The sequence below is a fragment of the Panthera pardus genome, unplaced genomic scaffold (genome assembly GCF_024362965.1).
Source record: "Panthera pardus isolate Hobbes unplaced genomic scaffold, ASM2436296v1 HiC_scaffold_1, whole genome shotgun sequence".
Taxonomy (NCBI): Eukaryota; Metazoa; Chordata; class Mammalia; order Carnivora; family Felidae; genus Panthera; species Panthera pardus.
In genome coordinates this window covers 79,829,239-79,847,877 of record NW_026526654.1, presented here as the reverse complement: position 1 = coordinate 79,847,877, position 18,639 = coordinate 79,829,239, and the positions used below count along the sequence as shown (strand labels likewise).

At 37.6% G+C, this 18,639-nt stretch overlaps 1 protein-coding gene across 8 annotated transcripts in view; it reads left to right on the top strand.

Moving 5' to 3' along the window:
- FRY (FRY microtubule binding protein) overlaps window positions 1–18,639 on the top strand; it is a 441,494-nt gene that overhangs the window by 297,572 nt on the left and 125,283 nt on the right. For 7 of the 8 annotated variants that reach the window (XM_053900511.1, XM_053900505.1, XM_053900498.1 and 4 more), the window contains 5 exons: window positions 1,743–1,846; window positions 2,324–2,432; window positions 4,347–4,433; window positions 13,681–13,852; window positions 15,218–15,350. In XM_053900511.1, the coding sequence (XP_053756486.1) occupies window positions 1,743–1,846; window positions 2,324–2,432; window positions 4,347–4,433; window positions 13,681–13,852; window positions 15,218–15,350 (605 nt within the window). Of the gene's footprint in view, window positions 1–1,742; window positions 1,847–2,323; window positions 2,433–4,344; window positions 4,434–13,680; window positions 13,853–15,217; window positions 15,351–18,639 lie in introns of all 8 variants that reach the window. The other variant, XM_053900513.1, reaches the window with a different exon arrangement.

Here is an 18,639-nt window from a genome sequence, read left to right as displayed (position 1 = left end):
AAGTAACGTAAGAGCAAAAAACTTGTAAGACAGTTAAAAGTGACATTTAAACACGGTTTAGGAAACATTTATCGACCCCTTGAAGAATGGCAGGAATTCTAATAGATATTACAGTAAATAATGCCCCTTCCTTTCCGACATCTAAACAAGACCATTTGCTAGAGGTTGTTTGAAGGTCAGAAGACATTCAGGACAGAATAATTAGCTTTAATGGTATGAGATTGAGGACCCTGGGGAGGAACAGAGAAGCCTGCACAAAAGAGGGGATGTTCAAGTTGACTGTGAAGGAGTAGGGTTCACCTGATAGAAAAGAAGGAGGCAGGGGCAAGGGGTGAAGGAACCCACTCTTGACATGGAAATGGAATGAACATGGCCTAGCTACAGTTGAGGAAGCTTGTGGGGGAAAAGCAGGATGGAGGCAGAAAAGGTAGATTAGAGCTACATATTGACCGGTCAGTTATGCCATGCCAAGAAATGTTACCTGGATCCCACAGGCATCAGGGAAACTATCCAGTGCATGATTTTTAAATCAAGAGGAATATGATTAGATTAAGACAGGACAGTAAGGAAAGAATCCGTTGCTTCCTCTCTGGCCTGTTATTACCCAGAAGCCAGCAGCTCTGTCACAGTTGGTCTGCCTCTGTTCCTTTCCGCAAGGTGTGGGGACTTCTTCCGTGGTCTCCTTGATCTTAGTGGCTTCCTGTCACCATCAGGAGAACCCTGGTCCCCTTTGTTAACCTGGCATGCAGGGTCCCACACATCACCCTTGCCTTCCTCATAACCCTCATCAGCCCCTGCTCCTTCATCTGGCCCTAGGCACTGGAATACAAACTATTGCCAGGGTGTGAGACATGACTGGTCTTCTTCAGCAGTCTTAGCTTCCACACGCTCTCCCTTCCCATCATCCTTTTACACCGTGCAAAGTTTCATATTGTGCCAAGCACAGTACCTGGCCCACTGTAGCCACTCAAATGTTTGTTGAATGAACACATGAGTAAATGATTGGATTAAAGTTCATCTGAGTTTTCATGTGCCCCTTAAAATTTTTCCTGACCTTCCTTGAGCTTGCCATAGCTTGTCTTTTTTTCTGTTTTCATTCTTTAGCTCCTGTGCCTACCAGTTTTTTCTACTGCCTTAGAGTTGATTGCTTTTTATCCATCTCCCATCCCCCAGAGGTTGTAAACAATTTAGGGAAAGGGATTATCTTTTATCTCTATATCCCATGTTCTAACGCAGTGCCTAGTACACATTCATCTCAATAAATGTTGGTGGGTAATTAGATTCAGGCAGTGGGGGGGGGGGGGGTAGGTAGGGAACTTGGGGAATCAAAACAAAAACAATGTTTACAAGGGCATAATCAACACTAGAAAGAAGAGATTAATTATTCTCTTAGTGCTAGAGAATGCAGGTTCCCTAGGGCTGGAGGAAGAAGGCAATTTCAAGTATTCACCTTGGCAAAGAGAGAATGACATGACTTCCCCCAGAACCACTCTGCCCTGCCCTCATGGCTATTTGGATCCTTCCTCATAGATTATTTACACAGTGGACACCCAGATGCAAATACCCCATAAATCCCAGATGATGCAGTGCCTTGTAGGGGCCCTGCATTTCTAAGCCATTCAGAAAAGAATAATCTCCATACATTCCATACAGTACCATTTAATCTTTTTTTTTTTTTTTACCATGTAATATTAATTAAATCTTAAATCTAATGCTATCTTACATGCTGGTTTCTGTTGCAGAATAAAGACCCCAAGATGGCTCGGGTTGCACTGGAATCTCTATACAGATTACTCTGGGTTTACATGATTCGAATTAAATGTGAAAGCAACACAGCTACTCAGAGGTAAGGATCTGGTTTGGGTTAATGGTAACTACCTCACTGAGTTAATGGTAACCATTACTCAGCCAATAAAGAGGGTGTTTTGTTTTACTGCTACCTATACTAACCAAAGTAGAAACTATTCAAAGTTGACACTTTCTAAAAGATCTAAGTCCTAAGGACATTTTCAGTCTTTGCTTAGTCAGTAGCTCAGCAGCCATTACAGAAATTTCGGACTCTACTAGGACGGCAAGCTTCCACGGCCAAGATTGCCTTCACCGTGTTAACAAAGCACACGGCTATAATCTTCCCACTGCCCTTAGTTTTGCAGAAAAACTTGATAGAGTAATTATGCTGATGAAAAAGGGATGAAGTGGTTTGTTTTCTTTTTCTGAATTCTCTCTGATACTTAGATAAGATCAAACATCTGCCGTTTTCACTTACAGGACTGGAGCTCAGCCAATCTTGCTTGTGTTCTCTTTTTTTCTCCCTATCTTTCAGCCGTCTTATAACCATCATCACAACACTTTTCCCCAAAGGGTCCCGTGGTGTGGTGCCAAGGGATATGCCTCTGAACATCTTTGTGAAAATCATCCAGTTCATTGCGCAGGTAATGGAGAAGCTTCTGGCAGTGGGAATGATCTAACTGCCTTCAAGTAGCCAGTCTCCTTCCTAGCAAGTACTACCAGGTGAAAGTCTGAAGTAATAGCTTATGTGGAAAGACTTTGCAGGATGGTGTTGTCAGTGTTTTCACACGTAGCTTTTTTTTTTTTCTTCAAAACAAATAGTGCCATGGGTACGTCAAGTGTTTTCAGCGTCTGTCACATGAAGGAGCTGAGAGAGTTTAAGTGACTCATCCAAGGCCATAGAACCTATTAGTAAAAGGGCCTCTTGACTCCCAGTCCCTGTTTTGTCCCGATGCTCTGCTCTGGATTCTGCAAGTCAGGAGGAAGCCAAGAGTCTGGTGTTTGGAGGAAATCAAAAGATTGCTTTGTGAAATTTGAGGAGTGAATAAAAATGCTCTTTCACCCCGTGAGAAAGAAGCATGAATAGGAATATTAGAATTTATCAAGCACTTACTCTTTGCCAGGAACTTTTTTTTTAAATTTTTTAATGTTTATTTATTTTTGAGAGAGAGAGAGAGACAGTGCATGAGCATAAGCAGGGAAGGGGCAGAGACAGACAAAAACACAGAATCCAAAAGAGGCTCCAGGCTCTGAGCAGTCAGCACAAAGCCTGATGGGGGGCTTGCACTCAGGAGCCATGAGATTGTGACCTGAGCTGAAGTCAGATGCTTCACCAACTGAGCCACCCAGGCTCCCCTGCCAGGAACTTTTCTAAGAACTTAAAGGTACTAATTTCCTTAAAAACTGGGTCCAATAATGGTAAGCATAGATTTTAGTATTTAGTTTACTATTTAGACCCAAGATTTTTACTTTTTAAATCACACTTTGTGGGTAAATGGTTATATCCCAACTTCGACTTCCTCGTGACTTACAGAACAATGTGAAAAGATAATTATCCCAGTTCAGCCTCTGCTACAAGCCAGCTCTATACCCTTAAACAAGTCAGAGAGCAAGCATCTTTCTTCTGTGTCTTGAACTGTAAAATGAACTGTAAAACGTGGAGGGAAATGCTCACCCAGTGTACTTCAGAATGCTGTGTGGATAAAGGGAAATTATAGGCATGAAAATACTATTAGTACAATTGACATGGATATAAAGATGTAAGGGTCAGTCGTTACTTCACAGGCTAGTAATGTATAATATCTCTCTATGTGTTCGGATAATGAGATGCCTCTGTCATATTTGCTCTTAGGGAAAAGACGTTTCTTGCTTTTTGGGCAGATGAATTAATGTGATTTTTCTGCATATAGTTATCACGTGCCTGAGAATGTGTTTTGCTTATTCCAGAATATTGTTTAAAATGAACCAGTCATATCATAGCAGCCACTGTCTCAAACCATTAGAATCTGGCTTCTACTTTCTCACTTACGTAATCATAGTATGTCTTATTTGTTGATTGTTCATTTCGCTTTCAGACATTGTCCATTATAATATGAGCCCAAGGATTTGAAACGTTAGAGAATAGAAGAAGATGGTCATTTTGCAGTGGTATTTTTAAACGTATATTTTAAACTGAGTTTCAAGAGGTGATCAGCATTTGCTTTACAAGCAGAAAGTGTTGAGACTGTATTTAAGCCCAGACATTCCAAGTGTTTTGGTTTTTCATTTGGGGGATTTGTTTTTTGTTTTTTGTTTTATCATTCGTCATTCCAGGCTTTAGGGGCTAAATTCCACATTTTACATAACAAAAGCATCTCTGTACATCACATGAAAACGGGCAGCTTCACCCAAGGCTCTAAGGGGCATGGTCTTCCTTCAGGGATTCTCTTAATGCATAAAACTGAACAGCATCTTGCTTCTTGTAGCAACCACCTGTTGGTGGCCTAAAATGAAAATAGACACTTCACACTGAATTTGTATTTTAAAATCTTTGTTTTGTTGTCTCTTTTCCACTACAGGAACGCTTAGATTTTGCAATGAAAGAAATTATTTTTGATTTTCTCTGTGTGGGAAAACCAGCAAAAGCTTTCAGCCTCAACCCAGAGGTATGAATGAAATGATCCTTTTATGTACTTCTAACCGAGCCGTACCTTTGCTTTGCGACTTTGGGGAATAGGGCGAAGGCCATTTTCTTGAAAAGTCTTCTGTTTCTTTCTGTCCATGTTTATTTGACTAACAATCATAGATGATGGAATTTCAGGAGTCAGGTTTTGGGTGAACAGACTTAGGAGGATAGCAAGTTTATGTGCCACCATATTCTGTGCTTCGATGATAGAGCAAACCTTGCCCCAAAAGATAATTTGCCACTACAGGTCATGGTGTTTTCTTTTAGACAAGTCAGTACTTATAGCTGTTTTGATGCAGATGAACAAGTTGAGTCCTGGGAAGTGTTGAAACAGAGAAGAATGAACGCATGTGATAATAAAATACTAAAATCGAATGAAATCGAGTGATGTACGATCTATGTTTCTGTGGCAGCGTCACAACTCAAGGGCCAGGCAGATCCTGAAAGTGATGGGCACAACACATGGTTGGAGTGACCTATGCAAATGAGAAGCACATCCCAGTTTAAACTTTAAGAACACTGGTGGCCAACAGAACTGTGCCTGGCAGGGTGCCTCTTTGCAGTCTTTTCCCTATGATACTGTAGAAAGAACACTAAACCAGAAGGCAACAGTATTGGATTTGCCCCTTGACACAGGCCTTACCACTTAAACTAGCTCTAAGACATTTATCTCTGAGCTTCAACTTTTTTTTGCCAGGAAAATTAACAAAATACTTTTCTAGATCACTCATAGAATAATTGTGATACTGTGACATTACAAGCTCTTAAGCAACAAAACAAAACCAAAAAAAAAAAACAAACAAACCAAACCAAAAAAAAAAAAAAAAAAAACCCACCATAGAAATTTTTTTAAAAAGGAATGTTCGTATCATCACTGTACTATTTTGTCTGGCTCCTTCATTCTGTCAGTAAGGGCAGAGGCTCGAAATCAGCAGCTGGTTAATAGCAAAAGGAACCACATCTCCTGGTTCCACAGCCTGTATTCTCTTCTTTGTGCTAAGGTTGCCATGTGTCTACGGACAGCTGGAGAAGCCCCAAAATGGGAGTTTTTGTCTTGTGTCTAATGACATCACAGTCTTCTGGAATGGCTACAGCCAGGGTCAAGGGAAGAGGGACAGAGCTGATGCAAATCCAGAACATTTGGGCTAGAATGGGGCCCAGAACCCTAGGTAAAGAGTCTTCTCCTGCTGGGAAGTTTCTCAAAATATTTTCACTTCTCAGGAGTCATGGCTTTAACAGCCCTCAGAATTACCAGGTTATTAGTCTAAAAAGAACATACTGAAAGCTACCATCATCATCACCATGTATAAAATTTACCCTTTATTCTTTCCTCAGACTCCTCAGTCAATGAATAATTGGTTAACCTCTTTGTACAGAACAATTGGAATTATGGGGTTTTTAATTTTTAAAACTACAAAAAGACATTTGAGTATCTTCTTCCATTTCTCCTGAGCTTATATGGTTATGGAAGAGTTTATCACTAGTTGGTGATTAGAAGCTTAAAGGCAGATCTGTGATCTCACTCAATAGCACACACAAGGATGAGGATAGTCTATAAAGTAGATGTCACACTTGATAAAATATGTTGTAGGTCACAGTTGCCCAAGAAACATATTCAAATTGTGTCTTAAATCATATTTTGGAAATAGCTTGTGGAACAGTGCCTAGAGATGTAAATGATTATCTTACTACGAAGTTTATAGTGCATCACCACTCAACAGTCCAATAATTTCCAGGTAAGTATCCCATTTTAGTTCAGACTGAGATGGCTTCTATATGCATCTTCATCATCATAAGAACTTACTCATCTGTGAGAAGTTTCTAGGTCATCCATTTCTCTAATTTTTGTCATGACCTAAAATAACATGGAACTGGATGTCCTAGCGAGCACCAGAGACAAAAAGAAGAAATAAAAGGCATAAAGATTGGAAATGAAGAAACAAAACTCTTTTTATTCACAGACAACATGATTGCATATGTAGAAACTACCAAAGACTCGGCTTAGCTAATACATTATTTTAGACAGTTTGTAGGATAGGGGTGCCTGGGTGGCTCAGTTGGTTGAGTGTCGAACTTTGGCGCAGGTCATGATCTCGCCATTCGTGGGTTCAGGCCCTGCATTGAGCTCTGTGCGGAAAGTTCAGAGCCTGGAGCCTGCTTCAGATTCTGTGTCTCTCTCCCTGCCCCACCCCAACTTACGCTCTGTCTCTCTCTGCCTCTCAAAAATAAAAATAATTTTAAAAATTTTTTAGAAAGTTTGTAGGATACAAGGTAAATATAGAGGGGCACCTGGCTGGTTCATTTGGTAGAGCTTGAGATTCTTGATCTCAGGGCCATGAGTTCAAGCCCCAAGTTGGGAAGGAGCCTACTTAAAAAAAAAAAAGATAAATATATAAAATCAATGTATTTCTATATTATGGTAATGAACAATTAGAAACCGAACAATGTTACCTCTGGGACACAGCAAAGGCAGTCATAAGAGGGAAGTATATAGCAATCCAGGCCTTCCTAAAGAAGGAAGAAATATCTCAGATATACAACCTAACCTTATACCTTAAAGAACAGCCAAAACCAAAACCAGCAGAAGACAGGAAATTATATAGATTAGAGCATAAATCAATGCTATTGAAACCAAAAATATCAGTAGAACAAATCAATGAAACCAGAAGCTGGTTCTTTGAAAGAATTAACAAAATTGATAAACCACTAGACAGTTTGATCAAATAGAAAAAGGAAAGGACCCAAATAAATAAAATCAAGAATGAAAGAGGAGAGATCACAACCAACACAGGAGACATAAAAACAATAAGAGAATATTATGAGCAATTATACGCCAATAAAATGGGCAATCTGGAAGAAATGGACAAATTCCTAGAAACATATACACTACCAAAACTGAAACAAGAAGGGAAACAAGAAGGGAAATTACCAAAACTGAAACATGGGAAATTTGAACAGACCCATAACCAGTAAAGAAGTCGAATTCATAATCAAAAATCTCCAAAAAACAAGAGTGCAAGGCCAGATGGCTTTCCAGGGGAATTCTACCAAACATTTAAGGAAGAGTTAACACCTATTCTCTTGAAGCTGTTCCAAAAAATAGAAATGGAAGGAAAACTTCCAAACTCTTTCTATGAAGCCAGCATGACCTTGATTCCAAAACCAGACAGAGACTCCACTAAAAAGGAGAACTATAGACCAGTTTCCCTGAGGAACATGGATGCAAAAATCCTCAACAAGATATTAGCCAACCGGATCCAACAATACATTAAAAAAATTATTCACCACGACCAAGTGGGATTTATACCTGGGACGCAGGGCTGGTTCAGTATACACAAAACAATTAATGTGCTTCCTCACATCAATGAAAGAAAGGACAAGAACCACATAATCCTCTCAACAGATGCAGAAAAATCGTTGGACAAAATACAGCATCCTTTCTTGATAAAAATCCTCAAGAAAGTAGGGATAGAAGGATTATGCCTCAAGATCATAAAAGCCATTTATGAATGACCCCACACTAATATCTTCAATGGGGAAAAACTGAGAGCTTTCCCGCTCAGGTCAGGAACAAGACAGGGATGTCCACTCTCACTACTGTCATTCAACATAGTATTGGAAGTCTTAGCCTCAGCAATCAGACAACACAAAGAAATAAAAGGCATCCAAATCGGCCAGGAGGAGGTCAAACTTTAACTCTTCGCAGATGACATGATACTCTATATGGAAAACCCAAAAGATTCCACCAAAAAACTGCCAGAACTGATCCATGGATTCAGAAAAGTTGCAGGATATAAAATCAATGCACAGAAATTGGTTGCATTCCTATACACCAACAATGAAGCAACAGAAAGAGAAATCAAGGAATCGATTCCATTTACAATTGCATGAAAAACCATAAAACACCTAGGAATAAATCTAACCAAAGAGGTGAAAAATTTTTACACTGAAAACTATAGAAAGCTAATGAAAGAAATTGAAAAAGACACAAAAAAAAAAAATGGAAAAAGATTCCATGCTCCTGGATAGGAAGAACAAATATTGTTAAAATGTCGATACTACCCAAAGCAATCTACATAGTCAATGCAATCCCTATCATAATAACACCAGCATTTTTCACGGAGCTAGAACAAACAATCCTAAAATTTGTATGGAACCAGAAAAGACCCTGAATAGCCAAAGCAATCTTGAAAAAGAAAACCAAAGCAGGAGGCATCACAATCCCAGACTTCAAGCTGTATTACAAAGCTGTAATCATCAAGACACGATGGTACTGGCACAAAAACAGACACTCAGATCAATGGAACAGAATAGAGAACCCAGAAACGGACCCACAAACGTATGGCCAGCTAATCTTTGACAAAGCAGGAAAGAATATCCAATGGAATAAAGACAGTCTCTTCAGCAAGTGGTGCTGGGAAAACTGGACAGCGACATGCAGAAAAATGAACCTGGACCACTTTCTTACCCCATACGCAAAATAAAGTCAAAATGGATGAAAGACCTAAATGTAAGACAGGAAGCCATCAAAATCCTGGAGGAGAAAGCAGGCAAAAACCTCTTTGATCTTGGCCGCAGCAGCTTCTTGCTCAACATGTCTCCAGAGGCAAGGGAAACAAAAGCAAAACTGAACTATTGGGACCTCATCAAAATAAAAAGCTTCTGCACAGTGAAGGAAACAATCAGCAAAACTAAAAGGCAACCAACAGAATGGGAGAAGATATTTTCAAATGACATATCAGATAAAGGGCTAGTATCCAAAATCTATAAAGACTTAACAAACTCAACACCCAGAAAACAAATAATCCAGTGAAGAAATGGGCAAAAGATAGGAATAGACACTTCTCCAAAGAAGACATCCAGATGGTCAACCGACACATGAAAAAATGCTCAGCTTCACTCATCATCAGGGAAATACAAATCAAAACCACAATGAGATACCACCTTACACCTGTCAGAATGGCTAGCATTAACAACTCAGGCAACAGCAGATGTTGGTGATGATGTGGAGAAAGAGGATCTTTTGCATTGTTGGTGGCAATGCGAGCTGGTGCAGCCACTCTGGAAAACAGTATGGAGGTTCCTCAAAAAATTAAAAATAGAACTACCCTGTGACCCAACAATTGCACTACTAGGTATTTATCCAAGGGATACAGGTATGCTGTTTTGAAGGGGGGCATGCACCCCAATGTTTATAGCAGCACTATCAACAGTAGCCAAAGTATGGAAAGAGCCCAAATGTCCATCGATGGATGAATGGATAAAGAAGATGTGGTATATATATACAATGGAGTATTACTCGGCAATCAAAAAGAATGAAATCTTGCCATTTGCAACTACGTGGATGGAACTAGAGGGTATTATGCTAAGTGAAATTAGAGAAAGAAAAATATCATATGACTTCACTCATATGGGGACTTTAAGACACAGAACAGATGAACAAAAGGGAAGGGAAGCAAAAATAATATAAAAACAGGGAGGAGGACAACATAAGAGACTCTTAAATATGGAGAACAAACAGAGAGTTACTGGAGGGGTTGTGGGAGACGGGATGGGCTAAATGGGTAAGGAATCTACTCCTGAAATCATTATTGTACTATATCCTAACTAACTTGGATGTAAATTAAAAAAAGAAAAAAAAAAAAAGAAACTGAACAATTTATCACAGCAATGAAAACAAAGTACTTAGCACTAAAGCTAACAATTATGTATAAGATTTGTGTACTGAAAAGTAAAAGATGTTGAGGAAAATCATAGGCAACCCAAATAAACAGAGAGAAATACTGTTTGTGGACTGAAAGATTTAAGACTATAAAAAAGTCAGTTGTCCCCAAATCTATATATGTTAAACGATAATCCCATTAATAATCCCAGTTAAAATCCTTATAGCATTTTCTATAGAAATCAATAAACTTACTCTAAAATTTATATGGAAAGTATAAGGAATTAGAATAACCAACATAATGCTGAAAAAGAAGAAGAAAAATTGGAGGACTAGTATGTCCTGATTTCCAAACATACTGAAAAGCTACAATAGCATAGTGCTGGCAGAAAAGTGATTTTAAAGACTAATGGAACAGAAAAGAGACTCCAAAAATAGACCCACATATATATGGCCACGTTATTTTCAACAACATTTTCAAGTTATTTCCATGGATAAAGGGTAGCCTTTTCAATGAATGGTGCTGAACAATTGGACATCCACTTGCAAAATAAGGAAGTTCAACCCATAATTTGCACAGTAAGCAAAAATTAAGTCAAAATGTATCGTAAACCTAAGTGTAAAATCCAACATTATAAATCTTCCAGAAGAAAACATACGATAAAATCTTTGTAATCTTTGAGTGGACAAAAATTTCTTAGGACACAAAAATCATGAATTACAAAAAAAAAATTGGTAAATCAAACATCATCATAATAAAAATGTGTCTGCACTTTAAGAGAGACTGTTAATAAAGCATAGAGTAGCTGACTGGGAAGAAACTATTTGCAAAACATATCAATAAAGCACTTGTATCTAGGATATAAAGAACTCTCACAGCTCAACAGTAAGAAACAACTCCATTTTTTAAATGGGCAAAATGAACAGCCTCTTCCCCAAAGAAGACATACAAATGACCGATAAACCTATGAAAAGATGTTCAACATCATTAGTCATGAGGGAAATGCAAGTTAAAACCACACTGAGATGTGCTGAGAAGGATGTTGAGCACCTGGAACTTGATACTACTTTGGTGAGAACACAAAAAGGCACCACCATTTTAGAGAACAGTTCGGCAATTTCCTTTAAATTTAAACACACGCTTACTGTATGAGCCACCATTTCTACTCCAAGGTATTTATCCAAGAGAAATTAAAGCTCCAAAAGTTCCAAAAAGGTTTCTATGAATATTTATTCATAGAATAAACATTTTTAAATGAGGACATACTAGTCCTCCAATTTTTTTCTTCTTTTTCAGCATTCTGTTGGTTATCCTCATTCCTTATACTTTCCCTATAAATTTTAGAATAAGCTTTATTGATGTAACTAAAAACAGGAAAGCAACTCATGTTCAACAGCTGGTGAGTGGCTGAACAAGTTGTGTGCATCATCAATGTAGTGGAATACTATTCAGCAATGAAAACAAACAAAGGAACAAATGACTTCTATTGCAACAACGTCTCAAAAGCTTGATGCTATGTGAAAGAAGCAAGACACAAAAGACGATGTACTGTTCCATTCCATTCTGGAAAAGGTGAGATACTAGAAGGCAGAAATTAGACAACGACTGTCAGAGGCTGGGATGGAAAGTGGACTGACTCTAAAGAGGCATGAGGGAACTTTTGGGGATGATGGAAATAACTTTGTATCTTGAATGTGATGACAGTTACCTGACTGTCTAAGTTTCTCAAAACTCAAAGAACTGTGCAACTGTGTATGTTTTACTCTGTGCAAATTATGTCTCTATAAACCTGACTTTAAAAAAATCAAGTATAGATTCAAACCTAAAAATATATAATTACCAGCAGGAACTTTTCAGGCATTAATTCTTACCATAGCCCTGCCTGATCACGAGGTATCACTATCTTCATTTTATAGAAAGGAAGCTGAGACTTGGACTTGGAAGAGTTAAATAATTTCCTAAGAGTAGACAAATAATAAAATGGAGAGGTACGATGCAGAACTATATAAAATACAAAAAGAAATTGTGAAGCTAAATTGAAAATATATGTCCCAGTGTTATCCAGAGGGAAGGAAAACTCAGAGAACTGGCCAGGGCAGTTCATAAATTGGATATACCACTTGCAAATAACAGACTTGGCCAGTGACAGCAATCCACAGTTATTCTATTTGCATTGCATTTCCCGAATTGAACATTCCACTTCCTCACCCAAAACATTACTATGTCTTGAGAAAGATACATAAGCCTAGAATACATGTCACGAACTACTAAAATGAATGAGGAAATGAGTGGACTTTTAATACACAGTTAAATCTTTTAAAGTTAATACTGTTTCCTTCTAGAAACTGGAGACAGAATATTATTGAAGGCTATAAAATCATAAAGTACACATTGGATCAGCACAAATGAGCCAGAAAATTGTTCACCAAATCCTGGTTAAAATATCATATCAGTGTCCCTTGAAGCTTGAATGGTTTCAAAATGAAAAGAAGTCTGTATTGTTTTTTTGTTATAGGATATAATCTTATATCACAGAATAGGCAACTGGGGCAAACTTGACTTGGGTATAGCTTCCCACCTACTTCTTATATGGCCTCAGTTTCTTCACCTGAAAAATAGGAATAATTACACTTTCCTTGCATGGCTGTTTTTGAAATGAGAACTAATGAGCAGTTCTGGACAGATTTTAGGGGCTCAGTAAATTATAACTAGAGTATCATTGTTGGTAGCAATAATTATTATTTTCTGCTGTTGGGTAGTAGCCTGCTTTGGAAACATTACTTCATGTAATGTGTATTCATGTATTACTTCATGAAAATTTGAGTATAAACGCATTACACATGGCTGTTAAGGAAGTACAGATGTTTTAGTACTTTGGGACCTTTCAAGATATTGCTACTGGTAGCAACCATCTCTCAGTGATCTTTCAGAGCCACTATTATGCCTTACCTGAGCCTGAGGGTGATAAAGATCTGGCCCCGAATGGCATGTCTTCTTATAAGCCCATGTGTTTTTTATCAGTAACAAGTTCAGCGGCATTGAACTTTTAAAATTTATTTTCAAACTCGCCAGTCTTTTTGAATCAAGAGTCATCAACCCGCAATTCAGAGCAGACCATTTTTATTTTGTGATTCACATTTGTAACTCCTGTTTGTTTTCATTCAGTCTTTGTGAATTAACACACAGGGCATCTCTCTCCCTCAGGTGACCTATGAGCCCTTTGTTTACCTCAGTTTCCCTTAGTTGCAGCTGCTCCAGAGGATGACTGCCTTTCCCTTTGAGGTTCACCAGGATTCCCCAAACAGGATGAGCATGACCCTCTCAAACGTACCCTCCAAGTAGGGTGAAAATCTTTCCAGTTGTCTTCCTCTGCTGTCCCAACAAATAGTGACAGAAACTCAATTTAACGTTCATAGGTTTGGCCTAAATTCTTGTGCCTTTTAAATTACTTTCTCATACTAATCTGGATAGCAAGCCATGCTGACTTCTCTCAAAGGCCGATGGTTTAATTCCACGACAATAATTGGGTTTTTCTTTTTGTTATGAACACATTATCTCTTACAGAGAATGAACATTGGTTTACGGGCATTCTTAGTAATAGCCGACAGCTTGCAGCAGAAAGACGGTGAACCCCCCATGCCGGTGACAGGAGCTGTTCTCCCTTCAGGAAACACATTGAGAGTGAAGAAAACATATTTGAGTAAAACGCTAACTGAAGAAGAAGCCAAAATGATAGGTGGGTCTCAGAGATGTGTTAGAGGTGGGCCTTGGTAAGCCCTTCTAATGACCAATGGATACTTACCCTCAGTGAGGTACGCTGTTAAAACATTTTTATACAAGTAGCTGTAACATTCCAACATTAATTGTTTTGAATGATTCATGCTGTGCTTTGTTTTACTGCCCTTTAAACTTTCTGGGACTTCCTGGTAAACATTTTGCCATTTAAACGTTAGACTTTTATCTACGGTCTTTTCAAACTTCTAATATTGATTATCTACATTTTACAGTAAATTTCTGAGACATCTGTGTCCTTTGGTAGATATCCTGTTTAAAAAGCAACCATATAAATATTCATTTGTTAGTTCATTCATTTTTATACTTCCTTTCCTTTTTTTTTTTTTTTTTTTCAGTAAAATTAGTTAAATCCCTGTTTTAAACATTCCACATCCCACACATGCCAGGTCATATTGTGGGTTTAGCCTACATGAGACTATTGTTTTTTTAATTTAGCTATCTTAATCCAAAGAGGTGATTTTTGCATTTGTTTCTTTCTTATTGAATACTTGAATTTAGAAACCTACAAACTTTGTTAAAATAATTCCTATGTCAAAGATCTGAGGGAAATTTGAGGAGACTTTTTGCTTCAAATGTTTATCTTTAATTAGGAAATGCTTAAATGAGTTCAGAAAGATTTAATGTATGAAAAAATAATCATTAATAATTATTTCATTAAAGTACAAATTTTAAATGCAAAGCGATTTGCTTTTCATTTGTATTATATACATAAATATATGAAATGCATATACATACATGAAATACACATAGGCTACATATATTTGACTTCCACTGTAGAACATTGACACTATATTTAATGAGAACAGTAAAAATACTATAGCTAAAATAGGTTTTACTTCATTTTAAAATTTGTGATGTAAAGCCATTTTTGTTTATTTTACTAAAAAATCTATACATATATTTCAGAGAACAATAAACTTATTAAAATCCCAACCCCGAATAACAATTGTTCTTTATTTACATCATCAGTAATGATGGTGAATTTTCTTGTACTAACCAAAAACATAAAAATTCTAAAGCAAAACTACCTATTTCCTTTTTATTTTAACTCTTCGGGAAAATATTTCCCTTTGAAGTATGAGAATTCCGATTTATTAAATTTAAGTGATTATTCAGTGAACACCTACCAAGTTCAGGACACTATGCCAAGCATTCTACAGAAATTAGATTGAATTAGAATCTGCTTAATGAAGTCATTGACCCATAGATGGTCTTCAGTAAAAACATGTCATAGGGGAGGAACAAAGTAGGATTTCATTCCTTGGTGGATTTAGTCAAAGATGTAACTATAATGCACATTTTCCAGGAATGTCCTTGTATTACTCCCAAGTACGAAAAGCTGTGGACAACATTTTAAGGCACCTCGATAAAGAAGTGGGAAGGTGTATGATGCTAACGAATGTTCAGATGCTAAACAAAGAACCTGAAGACATGATCACGTGAGTACAGTGAGGACTAAGTTTTCAGTGAAGGATTCATTAGCCAAAATGTACCAGCAGAGATTTTTCCCATTTATTCACTATTTTGTTCTGCTCTTCCTAGCATCAGAGTTCTGAGAAGTGCCAAGGATAGTAAAAACGTACCTTGACTATATTTGAGTAACTCTGAAAATAAGGTCAAACCTGAGATTGATCTATTTCAGTTATATTTCGAGTGTCCTTAGGCCAGTAAGTTAGAAACGGGAGGCCAAGTCTCTCAGTGGTCCACAAGTTGCTCCCAAGCTAGCTCTGTCACAGCCTGCGTGCCAGAGTGACATCACCAGTTTACAGACATTCCATCTTTATAAATTTCAAATTCACTTGTTTCTAGTGATTGTTCCTGAACCGTGAGCGTTCCATGTGCCTAATAATCTCTATGCGACCGTGTCATAGAAATACTGAATCTTTGAAGAATAATTTATAGTTGTGAATGTAACTCTTCATTTGAAATCCAATGTGCTCAGCCCAAATCTAAGATGCAGCTTTGTAATTAGAGCTCTGCAGAAGAAACTCATGCAACTTGTATTTGCTGCTTTTGATTCGTTACGGCAGGAACTAGGATTAGGCTATAACTTCACACTTCAAGAAAGTTCAGACTTTGTTGTTGGACTGTGAATTAAATTATACGTGGCACCTGTGGCGTAAGTTTCCAAAAATATAACCGGGAAAGTTTCCTTTGTTCCTCAGCATTTCCAGTTCCAAACACCACAGTGTGTTGGAAAACTGTTACCTATACAGGGTAATTCATTCAGTATTTCTATGTTGTGGGTGTGTATTTTTATTGCAATGGCAGGCACCTCAAAAATGAAGTATGACAAAACAAAACAATACATGATAAGACAAAGTAAAACATACAGAATTATTCTAAATACATAGTTGGGAGTATCTAAAGTTAAAATTAAAACCTCCTCCTCAGAGCTCCACTTGAAATCTACGACCATTGCTTGACTCAGCGTGATTCCTTTAGGAACTTTCCTTATGTCGACACAAATATATACATATATGTATTTGTTGTACAAAAATGGGATTATACAATGCATATTATCCTGCAGCTTGCCAGTCATTTGTTTTAAATGATCACGTTGCTTTAGATTTCACCCTAAATGATCGCAAAAATTAAAATTGACCAAGATGAATAACATCAAATGTGTTGTCTCCAGCTCCGGTTCCAGCCTCACAAATGGCCAGATTGTCAACCTTTAACCTCATTAGTACATTCTTTTTTAACATATTGAAGCAATTTTCAATTGATAATGTAGAAGATAAAAGACGTGTTTCTAAAACTTCTGCCATATGGTTGTTTGCCTGAAAAACGGTAAAGAAAAACTTGTAAAGGAAAACTATATTGATAATCAAGAGATCATAAGATAGGGTCAGGACCAAAATAGTATATTCAAAACCATAAAAAGGTACAGGTTTAAATGTAACTGTAAACATTTTGTTTGTATTTTAACCAATACCTTAAACTTTTTCTAAGATGATTCTTTACTTTGTCTATTCAGTCATCACAAGACCCCCAAACAGGGCTGGGAATACTTTCTATGCTACATTTTGAGGCAGATCCTGGAGTAGGAAATAACTCATTGCTACATTTCCAGAAGACAAAGAGAAACACTAGGGAAACATAAGCATTTAGGACAAGACAGGGAAGGTCCACACCACAGTAACAGAAACCATCATTGCGGTTGATATGCAATCCTCCTGCTTTGCCACGTTCTGCTTAGGATATGAACTTGAACATTAAGCATTCTATTTGCTCCATTCCCGTTCCCCGTCCCTTTTGTGGTACATGCTAGAAGACAATAATAATACCTATTAATAAAAATTATGTTATGGGGAGAGGAGGAGGTTCACTTGCTTCCTATAAAAGCCCAGAAAGCAAGGACTGCTGTAGTAGAAGGAAATCATGTACCCATTAGAGTTTCTAATCTGGGCTTCTTTTATCAGCTTGGAGGCCTCGTGGAATCTGCCTTATACTTGAGGCCAGCAGGGTCATCTGTTTTCCAACAGATAGGAAAATAATCCCAGCTGTTGAAAACATCTGGTGAGCAAGCCAGAAGAGCTATTTAAACAACTCACCGTGTTGCCAGTGATCAGGAGCCATCACTAAGCTCTAACTCTACAGTTATTGAGGATGACCTTGAAGACTCCTCCTCCCTTCAGCTGATTAAAACCCACTGTGCAATGGCTCCTTCTCCAGTCCTCGTACAAGGAGGACTATGCAGAAAGGACTATGGAAAAGGAGAGAAAACAATCCTATAACTTTCTGCAAAAGCAGAGCATTTGTGAAGTCAACACATTTGTGTTTTATTTTCCACATAAACAGTTTTGTATTCACTCTTGACAGACCTAAACAAAGCCGTGCAAAAAAGTAATGTCACAGAGCAGAATTTCTGTCTGATTATAGACAGGGCGGATCCTGCCTGCTGCATTTCTATTCTGACCACAGTTAATGTTCCAAAAAAGAATGACTTTATGCTACTTTGCACTTTCATCATTGTCTTTGTGTCCTACAATAGCACTAATTTCATGACAGTTTTATATTTATTCTCAGAAGACTGAATTACCAGAATTTAAATATGTTGTTATATTTTATCACTTAGGTTTTTTGAAGGATTTGATGGGTGGTTGAGTTTTTTCATAAAGGTTATGGACAAAATATGTGGTTAAGAATCAGTTACCTATTTAAGCAACTCAAAATTGAAATAAGTTTTCACAAAATGTAGCGTTCCTTCAGATTTTACAGCAGAATATAGAAGACTCTAATTATCTTTAAGCATTCATATTGTCAAGACAATAAAAAGAGGGAAGGAATCTCCATAGAGGTCAGGCTCATCAGTGTAATTTTACAAATCAGAATTGGATGCACAACCATATAGAATTCAGGAGTTTACCTGACATTATGAAAGGCTTATTTTTAGAAGCACTTAATTTTTTTTTAATGACCGTGGGGACTCCAGAAGAGAAATATAACTTGCTAGAGAGACAAGCTTCCAGATGTTGTGCTTGTTAGAGGCACTATGCCTTGTACACACTAAAATCCCGTTTTTAAATGCTGAATGTAGGAATGAGTGCAGTGTGCTTTTTACACGCTGATGCATTTAGGCATGTTAGCAAATTCAGTGTTTTAAATGCAGTCCACAGGGACCAAACCCCATGGAACCCAACTGAATGGCAGACTCAATGGCAGAATGCTGTTGACATTGGCATTTGTCCTTTTAGATATATACCTCCAACGTTTAAATCTTTC